General features: G+C 35.0%; 1 protein-coding gene across 6 annotated transcripts in view; it reads left to right on the top strand.

The window, feature by feature from the left end:
- The window catches only part of PIK3C2G (phosphatidylinositol-4-phosphate 3-kinase catalytic subunit type 2 gamma), a 385,825-nt gene that overhangs the window by 15,619 nt on the left and 349,923 nt on the right, over positions 1-20,283 (top strand). For all 6 annotated transcript variants that reach the window (XM_089920361.1, XM_089920358.1, XM_089920360.1 and 3 more), the window contains exons 2-3: positions 14,541-15,287; positions 20,017-20,099. In XM_089920361.1, the coding sequence (XP_089776487.1) occupies positions 14,622-15,287; positions 20,017-20,099 (749 nt within the window). In that variant the 5' untranslated portion in view covers positions 14,541-14,621. The remainder of the gene's footprint in view (positions 1-14,540; positions 15,288-20,016; positions 20,100-20,283) is intronic.

Here is a 20,283-nt window from a genome sequence, read left to right on the forward strand (position 1 = left end):
TCACAATACTGTTTTAGTTTCTATTGCACAACACAAAGAATCAGCCATATGCATACACATGTCCCCATATCCCCTCCCTCTTGAGCTTCCCTCCCATCCTCCCTATCCCATCCCTCTAGGTCATCGCAAAGTATTAAGCCAATCTCCCAGTACTAATACCTACTCTTAGGTCCCTAATCTTGAGTTCTTATTTTTGATTAAAAGTTTGTCAACCGGTGCACCTTTTCCATTAGAAGGGTACAAAGATTTCTGAGCACTTACATACATGCAAATATGTTTTAGCTGTTTTCACATATAAATGGCAAACTGAATGACTGACATAAAACATATTTACTCTCGAAACTATGTAGCTACTGTCCCCTTGTCCTGGGACAGTTAGTGTTTAAAGGTGAAGTCTATGTCCAGACTAACTTTATTTATTTTTTCCCTCCTCTTCCCCTCCTCCTTTAAAAAGTTTACATACTTTACATATTTCCTTATTTTTCCTGGTTGTATGTGTCTCATATATGTATTCAGGTTTGATATGCATATGCAGAGCTTTATTCAGCCCAGTTAGATTTCTTTTGGCAACCTTCAATGTTACCTCTGTTTCATTTCAATAATATGATGTCAGATGTCCTTTCTTTGACTTCTGCAATTTCAAGAGTACCTCTCATTCATTTCTATCACTAGTTCCTTTTCCTCTGTATTCATAGAGTGGTTCTCAATGTTCATCTCAAAATTTCATTTTCTGCTTTGTCAATTCTGCTTTTAATGAATATTTTAAATGTGTCACTGAATTTTTAGTTTCTTTATATCTTAGTAGCTCATTAAGCCCCATTTTTATTAACATCCCTTTTATCCATTTCCTCCATATCTTTATTCTTCATTTTATTCCTATATTATTTTAATTTTTATTTTTATATCTTATTTCACTGAACACATTTCTTAATTTTATAAAAACAAAAATGCTTATGTTTTTATAAAATTTACTTAGGTGTACTATAGCATATATTTTTCAAAAATGCCTTGTGTCTTGTTATTTTACTTCTTGCAGAATATTTTCACATCTCTAATTTGATTTTTTTCCAACTACTCATCCTTTAGGAATGAAGATTCTCTCCACTGATTACTCAGAAATAATGTTTGTAGTTTCTTCTGGTTACTCTCGTTTTCCTGGTTGCTGTTAAAACACGTTTCTCAGATTTTTAGCTAGAGCAATGGTAAATGTGAACAGACTTAGTCTAATTACTGGTCACTGGCAGTCACTTAATTTCTCTAAATTCTGTACTTCACCAGTCTTGCTTCTGTGGTCTAGTTGACTACTTTGAGAAGGTAAGCATTTTTCTAGGTAATTCTAAACAATGTATAGTTATTTTGCCAGAAGTGGTCTACCTTTGTACTTTCTTATGGCACTTCCTTTTTTCACATTCTCAGATGCAGCAAACCAAATGCTTAGCCACTGTAGTCTCTGAATATTTTGCATTAATACAAATTTTAGTCTTAGAAAACATGTAGAAAGGGGGATGGTAAAGTGGCCCTGCCTGTAGATACCCTTCTTTGGGTGGTGGGGAGAGTTGATCCGATACTAGATCTCCGAGTCAGGCAGTAGCAAGGAAACTGGTCATCTCCTTAACACTGTTCAGACTGGTAGATTTATTCTCCTTCAGATAATAAAGCAATTCATATCCTTAAGATAATAAAGAAAGTGCCATCCAGTTTTTTTTTCTTTCTATTTCAGATTGATCTGCTTTGTCTTACATATGGTAAAAATTTGGGTAATCAAATGAATGGTTGCCAGTCTTTGTTGCTGGCAATGTTATACAATGAATAGACTTTTTCATTTTTTTAATATTCGGTTAATTTTTTAAGTCACACACTACCAGCCAGATTCCATTTAAAGAAAGTCAACTGGACTGATTTTAGAAACCTCAATTTATTTTATTATCATTATTCTAAGATTAGGGAACTGAACTCATTTACTAAGCTCACAGTCTGTCAACCAGCTTTCTTTTTCTACAATTTACAAGCTTTTTCAGGTTGTTTTAAGTTTTCTGATTTTGCCTGTTTTTTTCATTCAGCCTTTACACACTAATTCATTTAATTCTTATACTATGTTGATTTTTAGATGCATTCCTATTGTTGTAGCTCTTATGCAGTGAATCATATGATGTACACCTTTCAGATGTATGTTTTATTTTATTTATTTTTTAAATTGAAGTACAGTTGATTTACAATGTTGTATTAGTTTCAGGTGTACATCAAAGTGATTCAGTTATACACACATATATCTATATTCTTTTTCATATTCTTTTTCATTATAGATTATTACAAGATATTGAATATAGTTCCCTGTGCTATACAGTAGGTCCTTGTTGTTTAACTATATTATATACAGTAGTGTGTTTATGCTAATCCCAAACTCCTGATTTATCCCTCCTCCCCTTTCCCCTTTGGTAACCATGAATTTGTTTTCTATGTCTGTGAGTCTGTTTCTGTTTTGTAAATAAGTTCATTTGTATCATTTTTTTAGATTCCACATATAAGTAATATCATGTGATTTGTCTTTGTCTGACTTACTTCACTTAGTATGATAATCTCTAGGTCCATCTACATTACTGCAGATAGCTTTATTTCATTCTTTTTTATGGTTGAGTAATAGTACTTTGTGTGTGTGTATACACACACACACACACCACATTTTCTTTATCCATTCATCTGTCGATTGACACTTAGGTTGCTTCCATGTCTTGCCTGTTGTAAATAGTGCTGCTATGAACGCTGGGGGGCCTGTATCTTTTCCAATTAAGAGTTTTCATCTTTTCTGGATATATATCCAGGAGTGGGATTGCTGGATCATATGGTATCTTAATTTTAAGTTTTTTTTTTTGCGGTACGTGGGCCTCTCACTGTTGTGGCCCCTCCCATTGCAGAGCACAGGCTCCGGACGCGCAGGCTCAGCAGCCATGGCTCATGGGCCCAGCCGCTCCACGGCATGTGGTATCCTCCCAGACCGGGGCACGAACCCGTGTCCCCTGCATTGGCAGGCGGACTCTCAACCACTGCGCCACCAGGGAAGCCCCATGTATGGAAAATTTTGTAAATTATATTAGTATAAAACAATGAAGCATCTCATATTCTAAACAGGTAACTTTGATATGCTTCAAGTTATTTACTAAAAACATACTAATATTTGCTGTTATTTTAAAAAATTAAATATTTAAATTAAACATAATTTTAAGAACTAGAGCTGAATTGATTAACTAATGTTTTGTATTCCATATCTCCTCAAAGTAAAAGGAGTGACAGAAATCCCAACTTTTAAAATGTGCAGTGGGAAGTGTTTATCCAGTTGAGATTTAATCTATGCAAGATGCATTGTTGACTTCTTTAGCCCTCTTCACTTCCTTTTCCAAAAGGGAACCCTGGCTCTCCAAGGACTCTGCTTCTTTGTAGCTCTCCTGTGGAAGCTGTTCATTCTCCCATGCCCCTCATACCAAGGAACAGGAGGCAAGGACAACCAGGGTCCAATAACATCTTGCTCTCCTACCGGTGTCCCTTCTACTTACTGACATCCTCTGACCTTGTTCCTCCACATCCATTAAGGACTTTTGCTCCTAGTTACACCTGGTTCAGCATCTTCATTTCCCATTCCAACTCCAGGCCTCCCAGAGAACTTCAAGTTCTCCATTATTTTTCCTTTTAGTAATACAACATCTGTCTTTCTTCTGGTCTCCTGGCAACACAATAAGGAACTACATTTCCCAGCCTTCCTTACAGTTATATATTCAGGCCAATGTATGTGAGCAGAAGTGATATGTGCAACTTCATAATCAGGTTCTTGAAAGGAAGCCACTTGCCTTTCACTTCTTTCCCTCTTACCAGGACCAGAAGTGGACAAAGTGAAGTGATAGTGGCTTATAGTTCCTCTTCCTACCTTTCAGGTTACTTTGTACTTTTTCTTTTTAGATTCATTCATTAAATATTGGTTTTCTCCCACACTGGGATTCAAGTGGGATTCACTGGATAGCAAGAAATCAAGCTATCTCTTCCTTTTAAAAAAATTTATATTACCAACTACATAAAACAAATGTATAGCTTAATGTACTATTATAAATTGAACAACCTTCTAACCACCCTCCATGTCAAGAGATAAACCTTTCCTGCCATCCAAAAGCCCTCCATTCACCCCTTACAATACCTTTCCTCTCCCCAAGAACAACAGCTCTTCTGATGTCTCTTCTGTACTTTTCTATATAGTTTCATCATTCAAGTGTGTATCCCTAGAGTGCATGGCTTTGTTTTACCTTCTTTTTTGTGGGGAGGTGGGGTGTAGGTGTGGGTTTTTACAGTCTTTTTCAATTGATGTATTTCATCCCCCTTTCTTTTTTTTTCCCTTCTAATTCATTTGTTGAAGAAGCCAGCTTATTTTTCTATATCAATTTCCATCCTGATTTAGTTTAACATGTCTCCTCTACCCTGTGTTTCTTGTGCATGGTGATTAGATCTAGAAGCTTAATCAGATAGATTAAGGTTAGATTTTCTGGCAAGACTTCTTCATGGTAGTTTTGAATTCTTTATCAGAAGGCACAAAATGCTGGCTGCTCCACTTTTTGTGATGTTAGCAACCACCAATGCTTTATGCCTAGATTTTATAATTCATGACTTACTGTAAAATATTGATAACCCAACTTCATCATTCTTTCTTTACTTATGTTTTGCAATACTTGTACAAAGAGAAACTTTGCCTCATCTATTACTTAGTTATCCAGTGTTCATTTCATATAAAAAAGACAAAACATGTTTTATTGTGTATTTTATTAACCCTGTGCTGTACAAAGGCAATTAATTAATTGTATGTGTGTATGTGTCTCATTATGAATTCATGCACTTAACATGTTTGATATGTTTTCATCCATTTCAGTTTATTATACTTTTAGGCCAATGTGAGCCTTTTCAAGCTGGTGCTCAACTTCTATTGGTGCATCCTTGTACTCTGTAATAGCTTCCTTATTAACTAAAATAATAGGATATCCTATGCTCATTAGCTGTCCTTTTCTCAAAATCAGGTGGTACTCCAAGTAGGCTTCTTTCTTTTAGGAGGAAGTGGTATTTCAAACAGTCTGGATGGTAGGGATGCTCACTGCTATTAAGATAGGCATTATTTCTAGGCCTTTCCAAGGAAAAAAGCTATGGATAGATAATTATAGATTTTTTTTAAAACCTGATGAGTTTGTTCTGATACTTTCAGGTATAATTTTATACTACTAAAATTACTGGTTTATACTACTAAGATTACTGGTTATTAAGGGCACTGGGAATGCCAGAATTATTCATTTGTTTTACCTAGCATTACATATAAGTATTCTAAGGATAACAATTCTAACACAATCACCCATATGATTAATAAAAAGTTTTCAAAAAATGTGTATATGTTCTCTTCATTTCCCCTGCCTTTTATTAAAGCTGAACCCTATCTACATTTTCAGTGCAGACAGCCATATTAAACTGTCTCCATAACCCTCATCTATTTGAGTTCTTCAAGAAAATATGTATATATTCAATACCCATCGATAGTCTTAATGTTGATGTATCTCTGTCATTTTGATTATCTGAAGCTTATTCTCCAGTAGCTGATTAATAAATAGTCCATAAAAACAATATTCCCTAAGTTGTTGTGTGGCCATGGCAGTTTGAGGAATTTTAATTTGGAAGTCAGTTTAAGTGAACACATATTCTTGGTTCACAATTTCTTTTCTTGTATATCTTAAATATATAACTCAATTTTCTTCCGGCACAAGGTGTTGCTGCCAAAAAATTTGATGATAATTCTCTTTTCCATTTGGTTACAAGACTATGTTAGTCTCTTCACTACTCTAACTCAGCAGCTAGTACTCTGTTCCCAACAGAGTACCTTTTCACATCTTAACCTTTCTACCATCTTCTTCATCTTTCTTCTTCTGGATTACACAGTTTCTTTATCCCATTTTTCCTATTCTTGGTTTTCTTTCTTCTTATTTTTCTCCTTGACTTTTCACAAATAATAGTCTCTGTCTGGAAAACAAAGGAACTCCTCTTCCTTGTCCCAAACCTGTCTGGAAAACTGCTACTCTTCCTTCCATCAGTTTAGGAATCTTCTCTTCCTGAAACCTTACCCAACTCACTTTGATAAACTGCAATTGTCTTTTCCTAATACTATTGCTTAAAGGTTTAATGTAAAGGATTCCTCTGAAAACCAAATAAGTTATCGAAAATAACTCTCTAACTTACCCATTCATTACTAATAGAAAATTCAATAACAGAGACTTAAATAGGGGATGGGGACCTACATATTGGTTGCAGTAGAAAAAGAAAACAGCAGCCACTACTGCTTTGATCACATAAAAATTCTCATAGTGCTGATTTTTCAGAATAGATTTGTCTCACAATAGGTGAAGCACTGTTGGTTCTTCCCAAATACCACTAGGCTGCATTTATGGAGCCCCCAGGATTGGGTCTGAGGACCTCCTCCCTTAAGAGTTGATGTCATATTCCTTGATTGTCCGTGTCCTCCCCTGAAACAGGCTTCATTCCCACTAGATCATTTCCCCCAAAGTTGTTACATCAGAGCTGGAGGCTGACTTTCCATTGTCATATCTACTCCTAAGACACATTCAGAGGAACTGAATGAATTACTGTTTCAACTGCTTTATCATGTTTGGGGCTGAAAACTTAAGAATACTTAGGAATCAAAGTATTCTTGAAACCAGGTCTCAATGACCTGCATAAAATTATCTCTGATATATTGCGTATTCTAAATAAGAACATACCCAATACATAAACCTTAAATATGTCCTTCATGAATTTTACTTCTGCTTTCTCTAAGGCAAAAATAATCTTAACAATGTTCTATATGAAATTCCCCCAAACAAAATGAAGACTGCATCTGTTAAAGTCATTGTCATATAATACCGTATTATAAATTTATGTCTGTGAGGTACTTGAGGGCAACAGCTGAGCTTTATCATTTTTATATTCCCAGTGCTTTGCACAGTACTTGACACAAAATCTTTTAAAACAGGTACTGAATAAATAAATGTGCAAATGAGTAAATAGAGGTATGAATAAATGAATTGATGTATTCAAGTCAATATCTCTCAAACATAAGCATAAGTGACAGCTTCAAATTTTCCATATACGAAGAGCTTTAGGCAGTCTAATAGGAAGTGAGTCTTCTATAGGATTATACATGACTAAGAAAATGTCAATTGTTCACACAAAAAGGCACCTGATAAAGACTCCTTGGAAATTAATGTTTTTCCCAAGCATCTCTTGTTTGCACCTAGGTGAAAATAATTAGAGATCATGAAAATAATATGTTTACCTTACCACTCATTTCCAAATTAGAAATGGAAAAAGTAAGCTAGTGTAAATTTTATACATAATATAGATTAATTATATATACATTTCATTAAATTATATAAACACTATATATATATATATTTATATATATATAGTTGTGCTCTTCTCTGTATTCATTCAGCAAATTGAGCTGAAAAAGATCATACTTATGTCTATCTAAAATATGAGTGTCTGCATGATATATAAAATTGGCTCAGAAGATGGAGAGATGGGAATTTCAGGCCATGTGTCCAACTCAGAGTCTTCTCAGGACCCAGCTTAGCTGCTATAGATATATGGACTTACCCTCCACCTTACCAAAATACAGACGGTTTAGTTTGATTAGACTGTGACATGGCTTATGTTGGCATGATCTTTATCTCCCATGACATTAATATATATTGTAAAAACTGGTGAGTTTTCAATGCCTACAACTTGTTATCTGAAGAAAAAGATCATTTTCCTTCAATCTCATAATTTATTCCTTTCACACTCTTCTCATCTCGCCCCTGCAGATATACTTATTCAGTAATGTAGCCAGGACTTTTTGGATCAAGAACAGACATTTTCAGAAAAGTTCTTTGTTCTTTTGTAAAATAAACATTTTTTGTTCCCATTCTGAACACTGGGGCTATTTGAATGATATTTGCAACTTAGTAGAATTAGAAAGTGGAAGCAGCTGGCAGGGGCTGCCCTTTCTCTGATAGGTACCCAAATTTTGTCTCTACTTTTTCTTTGAAGACAATTGAGCAATTAACCCTCAATAAAAACAGATCTTTTGAAAGCCGAACTGAATAGAAAGTTATAAGCTATTGCAGAATACTAAGTTGTCATTACTAACACCTTTTAAACATCCCTGTTCGAATTTAGCTGAACTTACCAACAAAGAATGGAGGAGTGTTTTTCTGTGGTCTGCTATCCTTCTACTAGTCCCTGATTTTCCAGTCCGTTCAGGGAGCAGATTCCAGTTTTCATGTTGTATTGATTTTTTATTGCCACTGTAACAAATGATCGCAAACTTAGTTACTTAAAACAACACAAATTATTATCGTATAATTCTGTCGGCCAGAAATACAACACAAGTCTCACTGTGCTAAAATCAAGGGCTGTGTTCCTTTCTCGATGCTTCTAGGGGGAAATCCATTCCCTTGCCCTTTCTAGCTTCTAGAGGCTGCTCACGTTCCTTGGCTCATGGCCCCTTTTTGCATCTTCAAAGCCAGTAAAAGCAGGTTGAGTCCTCCCTGAATATCTCTCTGACCTCTTCTGCCTCCTTTTCTAGTTTTAAGGATCCTTGTGATTATACTGAGCCTATTCAAATAATTTCCTATTTTAAGGTAAGTTGACTAGGAAACTTAATTCCATTTACAACCTCAATTCTTCTTTGTCACTTAAATCTAACAGTCACAGTTTCCAAGGATTAAGATATGGGAATATTTGCAGGGGGGCATTACTCTGCTTACCACACAGATTTTTTTCTATAGTTTTGCAGAGTCTTATTTTAAATCAGGAACCAATAGCCATGCCCTCTCAATTATGACGTATTTGCTACCATGTTGTATGTATAGCTCAAGGTATACGACTTTTACTATTTCATGCATTACTTCATAATGCAGAGTGCATACATTTACCAGCTAGCACTAAATCACATTTTTGTTTGCTTATAAACTAAGAGATAGTCTAGCTTCTAGATTGTGATGGTAAAGAGGAGACGTAAAATTATTAGAAATCCCTTAAAATCACCAAATTTAATATTAAAAAAATGAATCTGGATTGTTTTATTACATTTTCAATATGAATAAGTATCTCTTATGCATTATAATGAGATTTTTTCAGACAGGCCTCTAACTCATTTCAAGTAACAGTGCTGCAAGAAATGCATGGAAAAATATTATTATTAATAAAAATTTTAAAGTTTTCAACTCTTTTCAGCAAAGATAGTTTGAGTTGAGTTAATGCTGTGTTTCAGTACCTAAATTCAGGCATGTTCTAGATGTCGTATTAGTATGGCGTTATCACCCAAATGCTGTCTTTAATTCCTGTTTAAAACAAATCTGTGAACACAAACCCTCAAACCTTGGGTAACTTGATTCACCTTTCTGTGCCTCAGTTTCCTCATTTGTTAAATGGCAGTAATAATATCATAGGTTGAGATGATATGTTAATACATGTAAACATGTTCGTGTATATAAAGCAGTAGCTCAGAGCAAGTGCTCAAAAAATGTTAAGTATCATTATTATTAATAACAATAAGGTGGTATAGCTTAAGTGAATCTTTAATTTCAGCATTAGACCACTCATACTTCATTTAAAGACCTCCTTTATGGCTCTAGACAATTTTAAAACTAATTTAAAAACACTCAGTTCTCTTGAAACCACAAAAAATTTAAAAGTCAATATAATATAGCCATATGTACTGTATTTAAGTTAAGCCAGAGCAGGCTAGGCTAAGGAAGACTGGAACAGGATATTAACTATGGTCGTCAAAGTCACACCTGCTGACAAATTCTGAGTTCCATGACAGAGATAGATGAAAGAGAATAATTTGCTATAAAGAAGCAGAGCTTTCACTACTAACGTGCAGGGGGAAAAATGGCAATTCCTGAAAAAGGGATTATGGCTAGATAATGTGTCTATGTGACCCATGTATTAGAATAGTTTGGAGTAACATTTTATACATTAATTTCCTAGTTAACACTTTTTAAAAAAATATCTTTAATGGAGTATAATTGCTTTACAATGGAGTGTTCGATTCTGCTTTATAACAAAGTGAATCAGCTATACATATAAATATATCCCCATATCTCCTCCTTCTTGCGTCTCCCTCCCACACTCCCTATCCCACCCCTCTAAGTGGTCACAAAGCACCGAGCTGATCTCCCTGTGCTACGTGGCTGCTTCCCACTAGCTATCTATTTTACATTTGGTAGTGTATATATGTCTATGTCACTCTCTCACTTCGTCCCAGCTTACCCTTCCCCCTTAAGTCCATTCTCTCGTCTGCATCTTTATTTCTGTCCTGCCCCTAGGTCCTTCAGAACTTTTTTTTTTTTTTAGATTCCATATATATATGTTAGCATACGGTATTTGCTTCTCTCTTTCTGACTTACTTCACTTTGTATGACAGACTCTAGGTCCATCAACCTCAACACAAATAACTCAATTTCATTTCTTTTTATGGCTGAGTAATATTCCATTGCATATATGTGCTACATCTTCTTTATCCATTCATCTGTCGATGGACACTTAGGTTGCTTCCATGTCCTGGCTACTGTAAATAGAGCTGCAATGAACATTGTGGTACATGACTCTTTTTGAATTATGGTTTTCTTAGGGTATATGCCCAGTAATGGAATTGCTGGGTCATATGGTAGTTTTATTTTTAGTCTTTTAAAGGAACCTCCATACTGTTCTCCATAGTGGCTGTACCAATTTACATTCCCACCAACAGTCCAAGAGGGTTCCCTTTTCTCCACACCCACTCCAGCATCTATCGTTTGTAGATTTTTTGATGATGTCCATTCTGACTGGTGTGAGGTGATACCTCACTGTAGTTTTGATTTGCATTTCTCTAATGATTAGTGATGTTGAGCATCCTTTCATGTGTTCCGTGGCAATCTGTATATCTTCTTTGGAGAAATGTCTCTTTACGTCTTCTGCCCATTTGGGGACTGGGTTGTTTGTTTTTTTGATATTGAGCTGCTTGTAATATTGGAGATTAATCCTTTGTCAGTTGCTTCATTTGCAAATATTCTCTCCCATTCTGAGGGTTGTCTTTTTGTCTTGTTTATGATTTCCTTTACTGTGCAAAAGCTTTTACGTTTCATTATGTGCCATTTGATTATTTTTCTTTTTTATTTCCATTTCTCTAGGAGGTGGGTCAAAAAGGATCTTGCTGTGATTTATGTCATAGAGTGTTCTGCCTACGTTTTCCTCTAAGAGTTTGATAGTGTCTGGCCTTACACTTAGGTCTTTAATCCGTTTTGAATTTATTTTGTGTATGGTGTTAGGGAGTATTCTAATTTCATTCTTTTACATGTAGCTGTCCAGTTTTCCCAGCACCACTTACTGAAGTGGCTATCCTTTCTCCATTGTATATTCTTGCCTCCTTTATCAAAATAGGGTGACCATATGTGCGTGGGATTATTTCTGGGCTTTCAATCCTGTTTCATTGATCTATATTTCTGTTTTTGTGCCAGTACCATACTGTCTTGATTACTGTAGCTTTTTGTATAGTCTGAAGGCCAGGAGCCTGATTCCTCCAGCTCTGTTTTTCTTTCTCAAGATTGCTTTGGCTATTCGGTGTCTTTTGTGTTTCCATACAAATTGTGAAATTCTTTTTTCTAGTTCTGTGAAAAATACCAGTGGTAGTTTGACAGGGATTGCACTGAATCTGGAGATTGCTTTGGGCAGTATAGTCATTTTCACAATGTTAATTCTTCCAATCCAGGAACATGGTATATCTCTCCATCTGTTTGTATCAATTTTAATTTCTTTCATCAGTGTCTTGTAGTTTTCTGCATACAGGTCTTTTGTCTCCTTAGGTAGGTTTATTCCTAGGTATTTTATTCTCTTTGTTACAATGGTAAATGGGAGTGTTTCCTTAATTTCTCTTTCAGATTTTTCATCATTAGTGTATAGGGATGCAAGAGATTTCTGTGCATTAATTTTGTATCCTGTTACTTTACCAAATTCATTGATTAGCTCTAGTAGTTTTCTGGTAGCATCTTTAGGATTCTCTATGTATAATATCATGTAATCTCCAAACAGTGACAGCTTTACCTCTTCTTTTCCGATTTAGATTCCTTTTTTTTTTTCTTCTCTGATTGCTGTGGCTAAAACTTCCAAAACTGTGTTAAATAATCATGGTGAGAGTGGGCAACCTTGTGTTGTTCCTGATCTTAGAGGAAATGGTTTCAGTTTTTCACCACTGAGAATGATGTTGGCTGTGTGTTTGTCATATATGGCCTTTATTATGTTAAGATAAGTTCCTTCTATGCCTACTTTATGGAGGGTTTTTATCATAAATGGGTGTTGAATTTTGTCAAAAGCTTTTTCTGCATCTACTGAGATGATCATATGCTTTTTCTCCTTCAGTTTGTTAATATGGTTTATCACATTGATTGATTTGCATATATTGAAGAATCCTTGCATTCCTGGGATAAATCCCACTTGATCACAGTGTAGTATCCTTTTAATGTGCTGTTGGATTCTGTTTGCTAATATTTTGTTGAGAATTTTTACATCTATGTTCATCAGTGATATTGACTTGTAGTGTCCTTTTTGACATCTTTGTCTGGTTTTGGTATCAGGGTGATGGTGGTCTCACAGAATGTGTTTGGGATTGTTCCTCCCTCTGCTATATTTCCTTCTATACACACTTTATTTACATCTCTTGAAAATCTTTCTCAAACCTATCAGTTCAATTTCCTGAGTGAAGTATAATAAATCTAATTCACTTATTTCTCAGGTGATCATGAGTTTTAAGTAAATTTTTGGTGCCAATATAATGCAAATAAATTGCTATTGCAAAACACATTGATAGAAAATAATATTTGATAGGTAACAATTATCATAATTATCCTTTAAAATGTTTTTGTCTTTAACAGACACACATACGATTTTTAAGTGAATTATTAACTCCATAAAATGACAAATACTTTTCAATTTTATTTTGTTATAATTCTATTATAATTTTTCTAATTTATTAAATCACTTGATCAATAAATATAAATGAGTAACTAGTCTGATTAAAGCAAAGTACTAGGTACTGAGTTATAAGCAACAAAGACTAACATGGCCTAATGATCTAATGGAAAAGTGAAATCTTACATATGTAACATCTATACATGTTATCTGAGGCAGTGAGAAACCACTGAAAAGCTATATCCAGGAGAGATACATGGTCAGTCTCTTAAATATAACACTATAATATTAAAAAATGGACTACAGGACACAAGAATGAATTGCAGAAAATGTAGAAGCAGTTTCAGAGACAATGCAACATTGCAGGTGAGAAGATGAAAACTATAGACGAGGATTGTGGCAATGGTAGACAGAGAAAGGAAGAAGGACTTCCTACAGGAATTTGTGGTTTATTGGATGTAGAAGAATAAAGGTGTGGGAAGATTCAAAGATAAAACCCTGGTTTCTGGGCTAAACAACTGAGTGAATGGCTGGGTTATTTTCTTTCACAGAGGATGCTAGGATAGGAGCAGGTTCATGGGTGAATTTTGATTTAGGTTTTGGACTTTGTCTTAGAGGTTAAAAAAAAAATTCAAAGTGGAGACACTGAGCAGATAATAATAAGAATCGTCTAGTTTGGAGTCATTGGCATATAGATGGTAATTTAAACCACAGGAGGTATGAAATAACTTACAAGAAGAGAATAATTGAGAAGAAAAGAAGCTCTGACAAGGGTCAGGTAGAAAATGAGTAATAGACAAAGGAGTCTTGAGAAGGAGCTAACAAAGAACTCAGAGAGTACAGTGTCACAGAGAGCCAAAGTAGGACACAGCAAGAAATTTTAAAATAAGAAGGATAGTGAATGAACGGACTCAAATTTTGCAAAGAGATAAAATAGAGACTGATAAACATTAGTTGAATTTACTCATTAGTAAACTTAATGAAAGTTGTTCTGGAGAAATGATGAAAGAGGTTTGCAATTATTTAAAGAAGTTTTGGGGAAGAGACGAACGGATCTAGCCAACCTATAAGATGATTGGTTATGGAGAGGAGAAAGAAGTTAAGACTGTATCTAGGGATGGAATAACTGTTGATCACGAAGAGACTTTTAAGATAATAAAAAGACTTTAGCATACTACCATGCTGATAGATGACTGAATACTGAGGGAGATAATGCTGCTGTCGGCAAGTGGATTTTCAGTAGGAAAAGGAGTCCAAAGGGGAATATTGTCTTTGGATTGATTCATGAAACTCCTGTCATAATTGAAGTGGACTTATTTTCCTATCACAGGAGTTTCATGAATGTCTCTGAAGTCAATACTGCCCCTTGGACTTTAATATTGTGAGCCCTGATGGAGTTTTATATTACTCATGGAATTATTTCATTTGCTAAGGAGAAACTTCAAAACAATTGTTTGTATTTACTCAACATATTTCTTTCTTGCAAGCTCTTTTATTTCTAATTAAAGTTTTTTTGTTTCCTTGTATGCTTTTTCTAGGAAAATTCCTATCATCTTTTATAATATCATCTAGGAGGTATGTGGAGCAGAGTCAACCCTCTCAGTTACATAAAATAAAGAATGGCATATTGTTGGAAAACAGATCTAAATCCCAGTGAATCACATGAAAAGCAGCAAAAGCACCAAGAATTTCACTCTGTAAATCAACCTCTTTTTCCTAGCCACACCGGTCTGGGTTTTGATTATGTAGTAGATGAGATCAGTAATACAATCCCACTCTATCAGAGAGAAATTGAAGAAAACACCATTTTTGTGCCCAGTGCACCACACTGGGACTCAAAAAGGCATTCATTAGATGAAGCACACCAAATATCCTTGAATGAATTCACTTCTAAAAGCACAGAACTCTCCTGTCACCAAGTTAATAAAACAGGAGTAATTGGTTTTAGGCATTCCGTGCTACCAAATCCTCAAAACATAAATAAAGAAAGCTTTGGGGGAAACCCCATAGGAAAATACCATGGTGCTGATGATTACGGATTCAATATTTTACCTCCATCATCCACTAGTGTGGATGAAATTAATTCACGGAGTGAACTGGATAACTACCATATAGGATTTGAACGTAGCATTCCTCCTATATATCCATCCTTCTCAACTGACTTGATGCCAAAAGAAGAAAATAAAAGCAGTAGAAATATGAACATTGTGGAACCATCTCTGATGCTCTTTAAAGGTTCTTTTCTACCCAGGACCTGGGAAAGCACATTGCCAAAGAACAAAGAGGTATGTGTCATATATGTCAACCTAAAAATACGAATCTGAAAGAATCATTCAATAATGTGCTGGGTTAATTTGGTAATGAGAGTAACTAATCTTAATTAGGGGAATGTATTAATATTATCAATACTTTTGGGGAAAAAAAACTTATTCACAAATTCTGTGTTCCTGAATTAATGATTTTTTCTAAAGAAAGGGAAAATTTTTATAATATTTTTAAAGTTCTGGTTTCATCAAAACTAAATCAAATGTTATAGTATTTACATTTAATTAGATAAAAATATCATAGTTGGAGGTTTAAATGATAGTATTTTCTATTCTTATTGTGTCGCTATGCACACATAGAAACATACATACGTTTCATTACATTTATATTTTGAGTTATATTACCATGAATTAAAACTTCATATCATTATTTGTAGGAAAAATGTCCTTTTACTCAGAGGCTACTAAATTATACTGTTAGCAGGCAACTTCTTTTGGGAACATTCCAAGAGTAGGAAATTAAGTAATCATTGTGCAATTCATCCTGATGGTTTCATTAGTAGTTTTCCAATCATTTAGTAACCACAGAGGTTCTTGTATAATATTTGAACATTTCTCTGCTTATACGGAGTCTAGACACAAGTGAAACCAGAATTAAACAGTAAAATGATGAAACATTATTTCAGCTGTAATTTACAGGGTTAGACAAGAGGACTTTTCATTTATTCAACAACTATTTATCATATTCTTAAACTATATATGATCAGGCATAACAAATGCAAAGAAGAAAACGCATAATACCTGATTTCAGCAATAGCATATTGCTTAAATTAACCTGCAAACCAATAATGCCAACGCAGTAAAATAATAGAGAGGATGAGTTCATAAGAGAAGAAACAACTAATTGTGTCTGAGGCGCTTGCAGAAGAGGTAATACCTCAAATGATCTGTATTAAAAGTGCATGAATTTTAGGAACATTTACTTCTGATCATGACAATGTAACAAGTACTAAACTTTCCCTTACCACTGAAAACAACTATGAAATTAGACAAAATATATGAAGCAAACAGCCGGTACAGACATCAATCCTTAAGAGAAGGGAAACAGCAAAGTGTTGTTATGATCATCCTGGTGTCTTCGGGGCCCTTTCCTCCTGCTAGGCAGACTAGTGGAGCCCAATTTGAGCAGCAGTATCACTAAACTGAGGAGGCAGATACTGCAGTTCTGGGCTGCAAAGGAAGCCGTAATCTGTAGGGCAGAGCACAGAAGGAACTATGCAATGCATGGGGGTCAGGAGTCTATGTGAGATTTACTGCAGATTGTTGGCCAAGAGGTTGTGTTCACCACACACAAGTAGAAGTTATGCGGTGCCAAAGTTCTGACCCAGCGAGAGAAGACACTGAGCTGAGAACTTCAGGCATTCATTTGAGATCACACAAAGCTATCTTTTACAAGTAAAAATTGTGCTCTAAAGTAAATGCTCTACCTATTAACTTACATGTGGTCCCACAAAAAATAAAATAGAGGCTGACAAGACCAAAACAATCTTAACCGCCTGCCTGCCAGAGAAAAATTGCACACTTTGTAAAAACAATTCCTAATGTGTCATCTACAATATCCAACATTTAATAACAAATGCACAGATGCGTAAAGAACAGGGAATTGTGAACCATAATCAAGAAAATAGCCCAGTGAATAGAGATTCTGTGATAGAACAGATGTTGGAATTAACAGATAGGGACTTTAAGGAGATTATTAAAAGGATGTTCAAGAAGATGAAGTAAAGATGAACATAATGAGTAGACAAATGAGGAATCTCAAGGAAATTAGAAACTATGAAAAAACAAAGACTAATGGAAAATTTAGTAATATAAATATAGTATCTGTAGTTAAAAAGTCACTGGGTGTGCTTAAAAACAGATATAAGATGACGGGGAAAAAGAGTACTTGAAAGAAAAAGAATAGGGCTTCCCTGGTGGCGCAGTGATTAAGAATCCACCTACCAATGCAGGGTACACAGGTTCAAGCCCTGGTCTGGGAAGATCCCACATGCCACGGAACAACTAAACCCGTGTGCCACAACTACTGAGCCCATTCGCCACAACTACTGAAGCCCGCGCGCCTAGAGCCTGTGCTCCACAACAAGAGAAGCCACCGTGATGAGAAGCCCGCACGCTGCAACAAAGAGTAGCCCCCGCTCGCCGCAACTAGAGAAAGCCCGCACGCAGCAATGAAGACCCAATGCAGCCAAAAATAAATATAAATAAAATAAATAAATTTATAAAAAAAGGAGAGAAAAAAAAGAAAAAGAATAGAAATTACCCAAACTGAAAAAGAGAAAATAAAAGAATTATATAAAAGTGAGCAGGGACTAAAACTTAGGAGATAAGGAGCCTAATATATGGATAATTTTGGAATGCTAGCAGGAGAGGAAAGGAAAGAAAGAAAAATTCATTTGAAGAAATAATGCTCTGAAATTTTCTCCAACTCTGGTATAAAATATCAAATTACAGATTTAAGAAATTCAATAAATCCCAAACAGAATAAATGCAAAGACAACCACATGTAGACATGTTATACTCAAACATATGAAGACCAAAGTTGAAAAGATCATCATAAAAAGTGGCAGAGAGGGGGAAAAAAATTTCATGCAGTGGAACAACAATCTGAATTAAAGCATTATCTCATCAGAAACGATGGAAGCCAGATGACAGTGGAATAGCATTTTTAAAGCTCTATAAAAAAAGAAAAGAATCCATACTTCTATAACTCATTGAGTACATGCTTGAAAGTTAAAATAAATATATTATCATATAAACAAATGTTGAGAGAAATCAGTCAGCTCACATGCACACAAAAAATACTGAAGTCAGTCTTCGGATGCAAAGAAAATGATACCAGATGGAATATAGAAAGGAAAAAAGAGCAGCAAAAATGGTAAATATGTTAGTAAATATGAAAAACTACTTAATTTTTTGAAAGACAACTGACTGTTTAAAGCAAAAACACAGCATTTCATTGTCAGAGTTGTTGTATATGTAAACAAAAGATAAAAGACAACAAGAGAATAAAAGATGAAGGGATGGTAAATGTTATCTGCTATTGGAAATTCTTACATTTTAAATGCAGTGGCACAATATCAACTCTAAGTAATCTGTGAAATATTTACAATGCATATTGTAAGTTCTAAGCTAGTATAATCACTAAAAATATAGTACAAAGAAGAAAAACTAAAAATCCAACAGAGAAATTAAATGAAACAGGCTAAAAAATCAAACTGCAAAAATCAGGGAAGGAGAAATAGAAGAACAAAATAAAACAGAAGAAACAACTAGAAACACATATGAACACGGCAGTCTTAAATCTAACAATACCCATAAATATACTAAATATATTCCAAATAAAAGGGAGAAATTGACAAACTAGATAGAAAAAAAAGGCTTTATTTTTTACAAGAGTCAAATTTGAAAAACAAAGGCACAGATAGGTTGAAAGTTTAAAACAATAAAAATATTTAACATTCAACCAACAAAACAAAGCTGTGTGTGGTTATTAATATCAGAAAATGAAGCTTAAGGCAAGGTTTTTTTTTTTTTTTTTTTTTTTTTGCGATACGCGGGCCTCTCACTGCTGTGGCCTCTCCCGTTGCGGAGCACTGGCTCCAGACGTGCAGGCTCAGTGGCCATGGCCCACGGGCCCAGCCGCTCTGCGGCATGTGGGATCTTCGCGGACCGGGGCATGAACCCGTGTCCCCTGCGTCTGCAGGCGGACTCTCAACCACTGCGCCACCAGGGAAGCCCGCAGGGTATTATTAGAGAAAGAAAAGGGTCATTTCATAATAATAAGTCAATCAGGAAGACATAATAAACTTAAATGTAGATGTACCTAATAATGGCTGCAAAATACATAAAGCAAAATTATTTCTTTAACTGAGCCATTTATGGATTTATTCACAAGAAGTGAAGCACATGTCCAAAACACACTTGTATATGAAAATTAAGTATTCTTTACAATACGTCAAAACTACAAACAACACAACTGTTTTTCAACAGGAAGACGGATAAACAAACTATGGAATATTCATGCAATAGAATACTACTAATAGGTAACTAAGAAAGATGAACTATTGATACATATGACAACATGAATTTTAAAACATATATCATTTAAATGAAAGAAGCCAGAAAAAAAAGAGCACATTCATTAATCTATGGTGATAGAAATCTGAATTAACAGTTACCAAACAGATGTTCAGATTGACAGAAGGAGATATGGGGGAACTTTCTAAAGTGATAGAAATGTTCTATATTTTTTGATTGGATATTAATATTCACAGTTGCATATATTCCTCAAAAATCAAATTATATATTTAAAATTTATGTATTTTTCCATATGTATTGCTTCAGTAAATATTTTTAAAATAAAATTAAAGGGCTTCCCCGGTGGTGCAGTGGTTGAGAGTCCGCCTGCCGATGCAGGGGACACGGGTTCGTGCCCCGGTCCGGGAAGATCCCACATGCCGTGGAGCGGCTGGGCCCATGAGACATGGCCGCTGAGCCTGCGCATCCAGAGCCTGTGCTCCGCAACGGGAGAGGCCACAACAGTGAGAGGCCCGCATACCGTAAAATAAATAAATAAATAAATAAAATTAAAAACATAATGGCTTTCTAAAACAAAATAAAAATTTTAGAATTGTATTAATCTTTTCTCCACACCAAACTATTTTAATTTAACAGTTTTTATTTTAAGCTGACAGGTTGTTCCATTCAGCTGGTTGAAGTACCTCAGGGCAGTAATAGAAGTCTGGCCTCCTTTTGCAACAAAGTAAAAAAGTAAGTGTTGCTATTCCATTAAACTTAGAAATTTCTGTACCTGCATAACTTTGTCTATTTTAACATCACTGAGCTGATTAATCTTGCATATAAAATGTTAAAGCTCTATAATTTTTTAACATAGTTAACAGTATAAATTTATGACAAATTAGTTCATTAATCAACTTCTGGTATTGCTTTTGTT

This window comes from Delphinapterus leucas, chromosome 11 (assembly GCF_059928025.1).
Source record: "Delphinapterus leucas isolate spDelLeu-1000000601 "Yukka" chromosome 11, BTC_Dleu_Yukka2, whole genome shotgun sequence".
Taxonomy (NCBI): domain Eukaryota; kingdom Metazoa; phylum Chordata; class Mammalia; order Artiodactyla; family Monodontidae; genus Delphinapterus; species Delphinapterus leucas.